At 37.6% G+C, this 13,480-nt stretch overlaps 1 protein-coding gene across 1 annotated transcript; it reads right to left on the reverse strand.

The window, feature by feature from the left end:
* Positions 1–678: 678 nt before the first annotated feature.
* On the reverse strand, positions 679–12,533 carry LOC114540127 (lactadherin-like). The gene is made up of 3 exons (XM_028560405.1): positions 12,204–12,533; positions 1,466–1,791; positions 679–982 (listed from the first exon to the last, which is right to left on the reverse strand). Exons 1-3 carry the CDS (start codon positions 12,427–12,429, stop codon positions 842–844), a joined length of 693 nt encoding a protein of 230 aa, XP_028416206.1. The 5' UTR covers positions 12,430–12,533; the 3' UTR covers positions 679–841.
* Positions 12,534–13,480: the final 947 nt, after the last annotated feature.

The raw sequence follows: 13,480 nt of genomic DNA on the forward strand, positions 1-13,480 counted from the left end.
TGTGCTTGCCTCACATTTTGATGAACAACTTTGATCGCTCCGAAGAAGAATTCATATTTTGGCAGATGAATTCAACGAATGTGTCAAAAAATTTGTGTGTATGTCAAAATATAAAATAAACACTGTTTGTAATCGACTCTCGAATCGGCCACATGTTTACGCTTTGCACCAGCAGAGGAAGCCATTTTACTTTGTAAAATTAATATGAATTTTAATTACATAAGCAGAGCCGCTGAGGGCGTGCGAGCGGACGCATGTACGCAATTTCTGGCCGTGTTCCGTAACTTACAACAATTCGCAGACAAAGTTAGCAGTTTCACAAATTTTACTTAGCTATTTTCCTTTTTATCGCCGAGGTAAGAAATTAGTCTAAAGCGCAAGTCCTCCATTGAAAGTCGCCGTGAGGGATGCTAATATACATCAGTTGATAATCGATGGCTTAGTTTTGATCCAAATACTGAGGTGGTGCAAAATTTACCTAAATAATACGAACAAGCTTCATTTTCTAATTTTTAAGAGAATTGGAACCAATAATTAGAATTTGCACCAACCCCCGGAAAATATCTGCACACCCGTGTTTCCTAGGTTATATATAAACTGAAGTTAGTGTTAGTTAACGTAGTAGAATTTTGACGAAACAATAAATGCCAATTTTAAGTATTTTTCAATCTCATTTATTGTATGATTTTAAGATGAAATATGGTAGTCTACAAATTAAGCTTAACCACACTGTGGTTACATCCACTAAAGATTCAACTATTGGGAAATTTACTCTAATGATTTAAAAATGATTTAACAGTATGTTTCATGGAATCAATTAATGCAAGAGAGCAAGTTCCACTCAGTGACAACCGTACAACTCGAGTCTCATTGTAGGATAGTTTTTCCATGATTTCGGCACCACACGAATGTATCGAGCTTTGATTCCAGTTTTAAATGTGTTGGTAACAATGGAGTTTTGATCTTTGTTGCCTAGGAAAACCTGCGAAAAACAACCTAGGATTAGTTTTATTAAAATTAATAAACTTCGATTAATTATATGTAACACTTTTCCATGCAACTATACGGCCGCATTTGTCCGCCTTGTTGGGACAACCATGCGCCAAGAGTTTAGCACTTAAGTCCGTGTGGAAATATTTGCTTTACTTTTTAAACACAAAAGTCATGCCCTCAATGCTGCCAAATTTCAACTTCACGTGCATGCACTCTATTTTAATTTTACGTTAACACAGAAACAAATTTCCCTTTAAAATATTGTAACATTTTTTTATTAGTTTTTGTTTTGTTTTTGTTCCTTTTAAATCTAAAATGACTACAGAGATAATTAGATTTATAATCACCACGCACAAAATTATTTTGGTAAGGCATAGATATACGAACCATTTTTGTGACATTCGAATTTTCATAGGAAAGCACGTGAGAAGCCCGAGCTAATTGTAAATATACGTTTTGTTTATATGATTACCTTCACAGTCCCCGACTCTTTATAATCAGTCCAATTATTACCATTGTTGCTGTAAGCAATCGAGTAAGAGATCGCCCACTCTTGGTTGCCATAACATTCTCCTTGAGTTGCAAATCCTGTGACAGCTGTTTTTTTTCCAAGATCAACTTGTAACCACGAGCCAACTCTTCCTGCTGCAGTTGGTGCCCAACAACAAGCACCGCCACTCTTTTTCAATCTCGCGAAGTAAGGGTGGTATGAAGTACTATAAGTTGATGATGCTGTGATTGCCGAATCGGGTATTTTGCCGCTTTGCATTCCCAATGGCTTGGGGTCTATGCATGGAACTAGAAGAAAAAAGTTGTATTTTAAAATATGATCGCCCAACTAAATATCATATAAATCTATCTTATTGAACATAGGCGACTTTCGCTTACGAAGTAACGATGTAAACAAATGCGAGAATATCACACAAAATAGTAAAATTAATGAAGATTTCTTTAATTATTTGACAATAAAGTACTGCGATAATGTATTTGCTGGTATACATGTTAAAAAGTTAAAATGGCGATATTGAAGTCGACAATCAGAGTTATACAAATTGCTCGAGTTTAAATACTATAGGCTTGGCTAATGTGGTCAGTTGGAATAAAATCTTCGACCGTCGAATAAAAAAGTTTTCAACGGATGGAGTCACTTTGAATATTTAAAGCGGGTTGACATTCTTTGATATAAAGCATTTCATATTTAAGACAATAGAATTTGTTCTGGTATTTTCTTAAGACTTTAAACTTCCATGCTTGCATGTATTAAGTATGACCGCACTCCTATATGAGCGTCATAAAGGTGTCTACCAAAATCTATGATTATTTGCGCTTAGAAATCCGTCGATGGAGATATCGTGCTGTGTAGCTAATATAATCTGCATCGCACAAATCACATTTAAATTTATATACACGACGCATTGCTGCTCCAATTTTTTGCTCGTAAACACTGGTTGTATACCGACCCCAATTTTTCGCCTCAGGTCAGATCAGGCCTGGAATGGAAAAGCCCCGCAGAGGCACGATATATAATCTTTATGGGCTAGTTATTATTTTAAACATGTTAGTATCTACATTTTAATTCCATATTTGCTCTATTGGATGCAGTTTATTTATTTATAAATATTATTTATTTATTTATTTATTGGCTCTATTAGATGCCGTTTATTTATATGAGCAGCATAATTTATATAAGTTTGCAAAGGCATATGACCGATCACGAAAATAAAGCTATATTACACCATTGCTGAAAATGTTCTTGAAAATATTAATGTGAATTTTTATATCTAAAGGAATATAATGTTAAATCTAAGCTTTTAAAGACGTCTGCAAATATTCGCTGCCTAAATGTTGGAAAAATAACATTTGATGACCAGTTCCTGAAGATTTGGCAGTCTGTGTTTCGTCGCAACCAAGACGACCGGTTAGCACAATTTTAGAGTAGGCACACGTCCAAGGAAAACTCGCAAATCGTATTATAAATTATATTAACAATTCGATCTAGAATATGAACAAATTAATACCAAGAATATTAATAAAAACATATATATATATATATATATATATATATATATATATATATATATATATATATATATATATATATATATTATATATATATATATATATATATATATATATATATATATATATATATATATAGGTAGGTTTATCAGTATTTAGTTATCAATGGATTTTGTAATTGGCTTCACTTGTATAAATAGAGGACGATAGTGATAAAATCTTTTAATCCACTGATGAAGCTGTAAATAGCGAAACGTCTGGTAGCCAGTTTTTAACAACTTTTCAATGAATGGTTTTAAAAGTATGTCCGTTGAAGTTTTATCTCTTAATCCTTATATATATATATATATATATATATATATATATATATATATATATATATATATATATATATATATATATATATATATATATATATATATTATATATATATATATATATACAGTCGTTATCAAAAAGGTTGTCCCTATCAATATATATACAAATATATATAATATCAATCACGTGAGCATTAAACATTGTTTATTTCGCTCGTTTTTGTCTTGTTTCTTTAGTATTATCAATATTGTTAACCTTACTATTATATTTATGAAATTTTTAATAAAGATTTTCACGGATTTCCTATAAAATTAACGTATGCAGTAAAATCACGTGACTGATATTTACGTATTTATATATGTTTCAATATGACAACCTTTTTGATAACGACTGTATATATATATATATATATATATATATATATATATATATATATATATATATATATATATATATATATATATATATATATATATATATATATATATATATATATATATATATATATATATATATATATATATAGTTCCGATCAAGTTCGCATGTGTGATCAAAATTACCCCTAATAATATTCATAAACAACAATATAAATTCAATAGCTTACTTCTGAGGCGAGGTCCTCTAAGCATATACTTAATGGCGCAGGTTAGCCCGTCGTAGTCTTTCACACAGATACTTCACATACATACATACATTTACAAATTTTCCGTCTCGCTTGCTCTATTTTCCTTTCTCACTAATTAAGTGCTGGTGTTAAATGTTAATGCATGCCCTATATGACGTCATGGTCAAAGTTCATGTCAAGCCTGCTCACATGTCCATCATGCCTAGAGAAGCTGTTGATCCAGTATGTTTTGACGTTTTGAAGGTTTTAGTTCTAAACGTTTTAGTCCTACCCCATGGCTCAATAGAGCTGAAAAATGGGTTATGTTGACTTGAAATATAATTTTTTAAATTTAATCCAGTTTTTTCTTTGGGGATACCTTAAGCAGCAAATTTGGAATGTACCACACGATCAGCAACCGCAGAATTTAGAAGAGCTTCGCAACTCAATCGTAACAGCATGCCGTAAGCTAGCACAACGAATGATCCATGACTCCTTCGACGCAATGGTCTCACGGGATAGGCAGTGCATTCGTGTTGGGGGACACGCGATTCCGAACGAATAAATCTTCCTTGTTTTCTGTAACTAATAATACTTCGTTTCATAATAAACAATTTGTCAAGTGTCATTTATTTACTGCTAATAGTGCATGTTTCAGTTGAGAAAAGCTTGATTAATATTTAATATTTGATACAGCGTTTTTTGCATAATTTAGACACATCCAGAAATATGCTACCAATTTTGAACATTGATATCTCCGTAAGTTTTTAAGTAAAATACAACTGTAATATATCAAAATCTAAGTTAGTCTTCCCTCTATCTAGTGAAAGTTATTTCAGTTTAATAGCTTAGCTAGTTTATATCGCAGAACCTCCAACTTGGTTCCTGCCGTACTAATACGCATTCAAACCTCAATTCAGGGGACTGTATCTTTCTTGATTGTAATATTTATTAGATTGAATTGATTAGCTATCTACACAAGTTTAACGCGTCTCGTTCACCGATCTCGAAGCCTCTGCCCAAGGCCAACAACAATACGTGGTTTTATCCACCGGTGACATCACTACATATCAAATTACAGTGGATCAACTATTAATTAAACTATATTTACATAAGTATTCAAAACAACCATCGCTGTATTAAGAAACTGCTGGCGCTGTGCAGGGAACCTACAACATCCCGCCCACCCTGATTCATAAGGATTTCACTTATGCAGCAGCATCGCCTTTGTCCTCGATTTTGAAATTTCTGCAATTACCACCCCGTCTAGTTTGAATCTCTAACGGGTAAAGTTTCTGTATCGGTCGTTTCAGGTGAATTGGCTTCCCCTTTCCTACGAGTCTAACTCTCGCTCCTCTGACTTCCTTGTCTTTCCCTGCAATTAGCTCTTCTACAATCACTAACTTCCATTTACCTCGCTTTTCTCCTTCACCGTACACTGTTACAACATCACCCCTCTGCACTGTTACTCCCTTACCTGCTGACCTGCACCTATGAAATTCCCTCAATCCTGTCAGATACTCACCTTGCCATCTCTTCCAAAAATGTTGCAACTTTACTGTCATATACTTAAATCTCTCTCCACAACTAACTTCCTTTGTCTCTTCCCTTTGCGGTATAAATTTAATTGCTCTGCCATAGATTAGGTGAGACGGTGTTAATACTTCTCCTTCTAACTCTTCATACTCGTCGGTCAACGGTCTTGCATTAAGCGTGCCTTCTACCTCCAATAAGACTGTGTTGAATTCATCCGCTGTTAACTTAGCATTACCTAAAACCTTTCTGAGACATCTCTTCACGCTACGTACCATCCTTTCAAAAAATTCTCCCCACCATGGGCTTCTCTCCAAATTAAACCTCCAAACTACTCTGTGTGTCTGTAATGCTGCCTTTATCTTGTGCTGACTAAATAACTTCCTAACAACTTTCTCTGCTGCCTTAAAAGTCTTTGCGTGTCAGAAACTATCAAGCTTGGCATACCTCTCTTAGCAGCAAACCTTCTAAGACAGCACAAAAATGTCTCTGCAGATAAATCTCTAACTAGATCTAAGTAAATAGCTCGGGTTACACAACACGAGAAAAGAGCTATGTACACCTTGTTGGAACCATTTGCACAATCCTTTACGAAAAGTGGACCTGCAAAGTCTACCCCTACCTTGGAAAAGGGCGCTGCCTCTCTCACTCTAAACTCTGGTAAGCTCGCTACTGGTGCTGCCCTGTAAGCCTTTCCTTCCATCCTTTTAAAAGTAACGCACTTTCCTACAACTCCCTTTACCATCTGCCTTCCCTTCACTATCCAAAATTTTCCGCACCCTGCTTAAGGTAGCTCGCACACCAGAGTGGTGCACGTCTCCATGACACTTCCTAACAATCAGCTCAGTTAAACGGTGCTTCTTTGGTAGAATGATTGGATATCTTGCCCTGTGCTCTAATTCCGAATTTTCTAGTCTACCCTTACATCTCAGGATACCCTCTTCCTCAAAAATTCCTAAACTGCTACTGACTTGGGCAAATTTGGGTGACAATTTAAATTCCGCCTGAGCTTCCTGAACCCACAGGTTTTCCGCTTCCACTAGTTCTTCCACAGTGAGCTCTCCATTGCGCTTCTCTACGCCCCTTTTCTTGGCTTTTAGGTTGAATCTTAACCTAACTATCCATGCAGTCACTCTAAAAATTCGTTCTGCCGTGCTATACGTATTTACGTCCACTACAACTCCTACACTTGCTGGGGCTCTAACTTCCACTAGCATCGCTGTACATTTTCGTTCTTCTTCTAGAACTCCGTTAACCTTCTCAGTACATGCAAACTTAGGCCATTCCTCACTGGGCCTACCTAGCCACCCAGGTCCCACCCACCAAAGTTTGCTATCCTTTAGCTGGGAAGCTAACTCTCCCCTGGATCCAATGTCTGCAGGGTTCTCTATTCCAGGACAGTGTCCCCAATCTACTTTGCTTGTATGTTTTAGAATTTCATTCACACCATGCCTGACAAATTGCTTCCACTCCCCCCTGTTCAGTATCCAATACAATGCCGTCATGCTGTCCAGCCAGAATTTAGGTTGCTCATCTCCGTCTGATTCTCGAATGCTGCTCTTACCGAACTCATTAACTGTACCAAGAGGCGTGCAGACATTAACTCTAATCTAGGTATACTCATAGCTTTCAAGGGTGCTACTCTTGCCTTGGATGTTAGTAAGTGCGCGTATATCCCTACACTTGTTCGATAAACAAAGTAAATCACGGCACAATATGCCTTGTTGCTTGCATCGCCAAATCCATGCAACCTACATTCTAAAACTTCCTCCTCAGGGTGTCTATACACACATCGTGCAACACTGAGTACTTCCACTTCTAGCAAGTCTTTCCACCAACTTTCCCCCTTCCTGAGCAATTTATCTGTAAATTGTTCATCCCAATCCATTCCGGTTTTACAAATTTCCTGAAACAATATTTTGGCCTCTACAATAACTGGACTAACAATTCCGAGCGGATCAAATAGACTGGCCAACACACTTAACAGGTTTCGTTTAGTAGTTAAGAGTGTTTTTGCTCTTTCTCCTGTTTTCCCAACCTCAAACCTAAACTCGTCTACGTCATTGTCCCATGCTTGTCGTAGTACCTTATGGCCTGGTGATTCACATCCCTTGATTTCTAAGGTTAGTTTGGCATATGTCTCCTGCTCTCCCAAATCTTCCTTCCTTTCCTTGACTGGCTGGCCCTTTTCATGCATTTCTATCTTTTCCCCTAACGCTTTATCATTTGTCAACCACTTCCTTAGTCTAAACCCACCCTCCCCCATTCTACTCTTCACCTTATCGTAAAATTCGTATGCTCCCTGTACTGTACTTTCCCCACTGACAAGGTCGTCAACATAAAAACTCTCTAGAATCTTGCGCACAAAATCAGGATCTGTTTCTGAGTACTTCGATACATGATGCCTTAATGTGGCGTTAAGTAGGAATGGTGATGAGTTCAACCCAAAGACTACTCTACAGAATCGGTACACAATAGTTTCCACCCTTTCCTTTTCGATGTTGTCAACCCACAAAAATCTCAAACAATCTCGATCCTCTTCATTCACTTCCACATTTAAAAATGCCTTCTCAATGTCACCTACTAGGGCTACTCTGTTTTCCCTGAATCGTAGTAATATGGCAGGTTGTCATGTCCTTCCTTCCAGGGCAGTTTCACGGAATATCTACATCCTGTGAAGGATATGTCATTTAGAAACCCTTCATGGACCTCATTCTCTTCTGTGATTCCTAATGCCTCAAAGTTCCAAAGCTTTTGAACATTCCTTTCTAAACATGCTATACTATCTACATTTTCATTTCTTTGTGTGATAAGATTTACATGAGCTGTCTTTATTTCTTCTATATCTCTTCCTTTAAGCGGTCCTGACAAAACCCATCCTAGCTTGGTTTCTACGACAACTGGTTCTCCTGGCCTACCTCTCTTAGTGACATCTGTCTGGAAATTCCAAAGATAATCTGCCCCTATCAGTATGTCTACCTCTAACCTAGAAACATCTGAAAACCACATGCCCTTCAGATGTGGGTACTCGTTACGTGCAATAGAAATATCTGGAACTACATACGCTTCTAATGACAGAACCTCTCTCCCGTTAACAGGCTCAAGCTTTAACTCGACCATTTCCCTTTGTTCAGCATGTTCACATTTTTGGCCGAACGTGTTGATCCCCAGCAATTCCCTTCCTAAACCCCTTGCACAAGACGTGCTGCTTTCGAAGTAACAAAGGAGCGATGGCTTCCCGAATCAAAAAGGACCCGGGCCTTGGCCTCCCTTTCCCCCTTAAAATGCAGCGTGCGGTTTGCAAGGCAACCAGGCCACCTGTTCCTACATGCAGAGTTGTGGTTGAACTAGATACATTTACATCATCTTTGTTATTTTCATCTGCGGATTTGGGGTCATCGTTCATAGGCTTATCATTTTTTCTTATCTTCTCAGTGCACAATGCAGTGTGGTGTCCAGCACCGCATAATTTACACTTACTTACAACACTACAATTACTGGCCCTGTGACCCTTGGCTAAACACTTAAAACATCTACCATATTTACGAATTAAAGTCTTACGTGTTTGAGGATCCTTCACTCCCTGGCATTCTTCGTGGGCATGTTTCTTTAGGCAGAAGGCGCAACTCAACTCTTTGTTCTGGCTGGCTAGGAGTGCGGCTGCTGTTGACTGATGTTGCCTACTTTTGTAGTGCTGAGGCTTTTCTCGTTCGCGTTCCACAGCAGGTTTCACGGCGTTGTGCATTTCTCGTAGTCCCAGCTCTTTCGAATATGTTGTCAACATTTCTTCCATCGACCATTCAAGAAAGTCTGTTCCTCGAGTTATAGTCAGACGAAAGGTTTCTGGCAATTTTTCTAAAACAATCGGGACCACAATGGCGGAATACGCTGACTCACTCACTCCCAGGGCACCCAACGCTCGGCTATGCGCTTCACACGTGTCGTATAGCTTTCGAAGTCCCTCTGTGTCTCTTTCCTTGAATACTGCAGGCAACTGAATCAGTTCATTGATATGTGCTCGTTAACTGCGCTCTTTTTCTCGAACCTTTTCTTTAGTAACTCCACTGCAGATTCGTAGTTCCTTGAAGTAAGCGCAAAACCCGCGATGGTTGACTTTGCCAGTTCTTCCACAGACCGCGCAAATACGCAAATTTATCCACGTCAGACAACTGTTCATTGTCATCTATCGAACTTGAGAACCCGTCCCAAAACTCTTGCCATTCGCATATCTTACCGCTAAACTTTCGCAATTCAAGCTTTGGAAGCTTAGCTCTAACCACTTTCGACGAGACGGAACCACTCGCAGTCGATGTATGGCTTTGGTCAAGTAAACTAAGGCTGGCCATGGCCTCCTGTTGCGTCGGTGTAGACAATAGCGCGCTTTGTTTCATTTTTTGTAGAGCGTCTTCGATATCAATAAGCGCACTGTGTAGTTCGGCTATCGTGTTGTCTGATTCTTCAATCTCACGATTAACTTGTTCCTCGCGGCATTCTCCTCTTTCGATGCGCTCATAATGTCAATTATCTCTTCATCAAGCTGCTTTAGTAACTTGATTTTCTCTTTCAAGGTAACTTGACTCTGCCTTAGGATAGTGCGATCTTTGTCTGTGCTTTCGGGGCTTGCGTTTTGGACTGTTTCAACGATCTTCGTCACAAGCTTACTCGCTGATTCTCTGTGACCTCCTCTAACTCGCTTCTTCTTTGTGAACGTCAATTCATCCATATCTTTCTCGCGGTTCGAAACCTTGTGTTTCCGAGTCGATTCTGTTGTTCAAAATCCGGTTCGAATGGACCACTATATCGCAGAACCTGCAACTTGGTTCCTGCCGTACTAATACGCATTCAAACCTCGATGCAGGGGACTGTATCTTTCTGTTGTTCAAAATCCGGTTCGAACGGACCACTATATCGCAGAACCTCCAACTTGGTTCCTGCCGTACTAATACGCATTCAAACCTCGATTCAGGGGACTGTATCTTTCTTTATTGTAATATTTATTAGATTAAATTGATTAGCTATTTGCACAAGTTTAACGCGTCTCGTTCACCGATCTCGAAGCCTCTGCCCAAGGCCAACAACAATACGTGGTTTTATCCACCGGTGACATCACTACATATCAAATTACACTGGATCAACTATTAATTAAACTATATTTACATAAGTATTCAAAACAACCACCGCTGTATTAAGGAACTGCTGGCGCTGCACAGGGAACCTACAACAGTTTAGAAGCTATTATGAATCAAACCGGAGTACTTTTTTTGGGACACCCGGTATATAGAGAATATACATATGTAAATAAAAAAAATTAATAGTGAAATATATCGTCTATTTTTAAAACGATAAACTGTAACGATATTGGAAAATTTTTTTATACATGCGATTTTCTTTTTCATATTAAATTTCTACCATGTGGCTCACCGTTCTCATAGCTAGCATTCTGAGCGTTCAGCAGATGAAGAAGCGCATGCGCGGTAATGCTTCTTTTGAAAGCAGTGAAGCACATATTTCGATACACCAACAACAAGCAATTGAGAACTAGCTTTTGAGTTTAGTTTAGTTGCTTTATTTTAGCTCTGGGCTATCAAGAGTCTAGAGACCTTAATATTTATGTCAGCGACTGAACTACTTTGAAATCACATATGTCAACCACAATAGGACAGTAGAAGATGTAAAAGCAGCAGTCATGCAGGAATTACTCGATGGTCCTGGTCAATTGTTTGGGTACCGTGCTTTACCCAAAGTTGTTCGCAAAAACCACAAGTTTGCTGTTCCACGACAGTTTATTTATGAATGATGTCATGACGGATGTTGACCTTGATGCATTCGAACGGACAAGAATAAATAAACGCAAAAGACCAAGAGTTTCGAAATGAACGTTTACATCAATGGTAGGTAAGCAAAATAATACTATTTGATCTCGATATTGCTCTCATCCATAGCGTACAAATTCATCAGGTTTACATCTAACCGTAATAAGCCCTTTCTGCAAAGCAAAGGATTTCGATCGGGTCATTAATAAAATCCGGTGCTGACCAACCCATCCACCCCCTTCCCAACTCACAGGGAATAAGGCAGATTTCCACACACTGGGAGCATAAACTAATTAATAGTAGCTTTTATTGTATTCTTCAAAATTTAAATGTTGGTGCCTGAACTTGTCGGATCATGTAAGAATAAGGTGTCTATACAATATGAATGTATTATATCTTATGTCTTGTCTCAATTTAAAGGGGCATAATAACAAACACTCTGCAGATAGCCAACATAAGTTAATGGACTTTGTAAAAGATACGTTTTATTTGGCAGTATATGGTTTGCAGGATGTGTTCAGTGCTCCCCTATTATTTGTTAAAGTATGGACTTCCAATTTTGACCCTCGCCTGATATACGTAGGTAGATGGTACATGGAACATTCAGTGTATAAAACAAAAGTAAATTATCCAAATTTAATATTTGTTTTAAACAAGTAATTTAAATAAACAAAATATCCTCTGAAATTATGTTAAAATAGTAAGACTAAGTTAATTCGGCGACGAGTTGCGGCATGCATGCCTAGATTTCTAGTCATATAAAAAGCTTAAACTATACATAAATCTTCGGCTATATAGGTCGGTGCAGGGCTCTCTAAAATTTTTCGGAACCATAGATGTGGGTAAATAACCGGTAACAAAATTAATATTAAACACCAGTATGCACTACATACCCGAAAAAGACCACTAAATGTGTACAGTACCTGTATTGTTCACACAAATAGCTTCATACGCAGCAATATACTCTTCAACAGCTTTCAAAATATCCTTGCAACAACCAGGAGGGAGATTGTTTCCTGCAGCGCACAGCACTTTTTCTGCTTCAATCTTCTCGTTCATTATCGACTTGATTTCTTCACAACAGATTGCTTCGCAATGGCTGGTAATACAAAGAATACCAGCGAAAATAAAGAACAACGTGTTACCCATTTCTCCTGGTCGTAATAACTCGATTGCCTGACTAAATCTTAGTGAAGACAAACTAATTCGGCTTTTTATATATATCGCGTGTGTCGGTGGAGAAATGGAATTATGTGAAGTGGCTTGCGTGTTCTTAAACACGTTTATAATATAACATTTATAGTACGCGCGTGCTGATTGGTCAAGCAGCGTGTTTCTATAACTGTATAGAAACACGGGAATTTTCCCGCCGAACTTGTCAAGCGAAGCGATGTAATGAGAATTTGTAATTGAATCGAATTATAATATTTGTACAAAATCTTTTTATCGAGTTATATTATAAAAGAAATAGAAAACGTTTTTCCTGTGTTTCTATACAGTTATAGAAACACTTGTGTGAGTTTGGGAGAACTCGAAATAACGTGGAAAAACTCGCCCTATACGGGCTCGTTTTCCCACTGATTATTTCTCGTTCTCCCAAACTCCCACGCGTGTTTCTATAACTGTATAGAAACACGGAAAATGTTTTCTATTTCTTAATTGTGTGTTCGTGTGTATTTTTAAAAACAATTGTTTTTAAGTACATCCTTCCGTATAGCATGCACTTATGATATAATAACCCTATTTATTAAACAAAATTAAAACTAGTCGACCGGAGCGTAATAAAATTCCTTAATGTATATTTCATCTGTAGAAAATAGCCCTTTTAAAAAAATGGATAGGGAAGAACGAAATACATACTATATAACTACATTCACCTCCCAATATATAATCACGCCGGCTTTGTGCACCGCTAGCTTTTACAACTCACTCTTGATCATGATAACTGTTAGTACAGCAGTCAAATGTCCCGATGATATGTCACGGAATATATATACCGCGAATGATTTGAATCAATACACGAGGTGTTTAATAACAAATACAAAATCAATATTACAAGGTACAAACATATGATGCAAGTACCAGGAAACTATAAGTAGGCGTTTTTTAATAAAAAATCGAAATTTGATCTTTTAATAATATGAATGGTCAACAGGGAAGGCTTTAGAACTCTAAATCAGAGGGCGGAAGTTTTTATGCG

The sequence above is a fragment of the Dendronephthya gigantea genome, unplaced genomic scaffold (genome assembly GCF_004324835.1).
Source record: "Dendronephthya gigantea isolate DGI-Jeju-01 unplaced genomic scaffold, DenGig_1.0 000220F, whole genome shotgun sequence".
Taxonomy (NCBI): domain Eukaryota; kingdom Metazoa; phylum Cnidaria; class Anthozoa; order Malacalcyonacea; family Nephtheidae; genus Dendronephthya; species Dendronephthya gigantea.

Excerpts from the sequence above, each read along its gene's own strand:
- LOC114540127 (XM_028560405.1), bottom strand. The coding sequence starts at position 12,429 with ATGGGTAACACGTTGTTCTTTATTTTCGCTGGTATTCTTTGTATTACC. Across the intron at positions 1,792-12,203 it reads TATTTGTGTGAACAATACAG|TTCCATGCATAGACCCCAAG; the intron begins GTACTGTACACA and ends TTTTTCTTCTAG. Across the intron at positions 983-1,465 it reads AAGAGTCGGGGACTGTGAAG|GTTTTCCTAGGCAACAAAGA; the intron begins GTAATCATATAA and ends TGTTTTTCGCAG.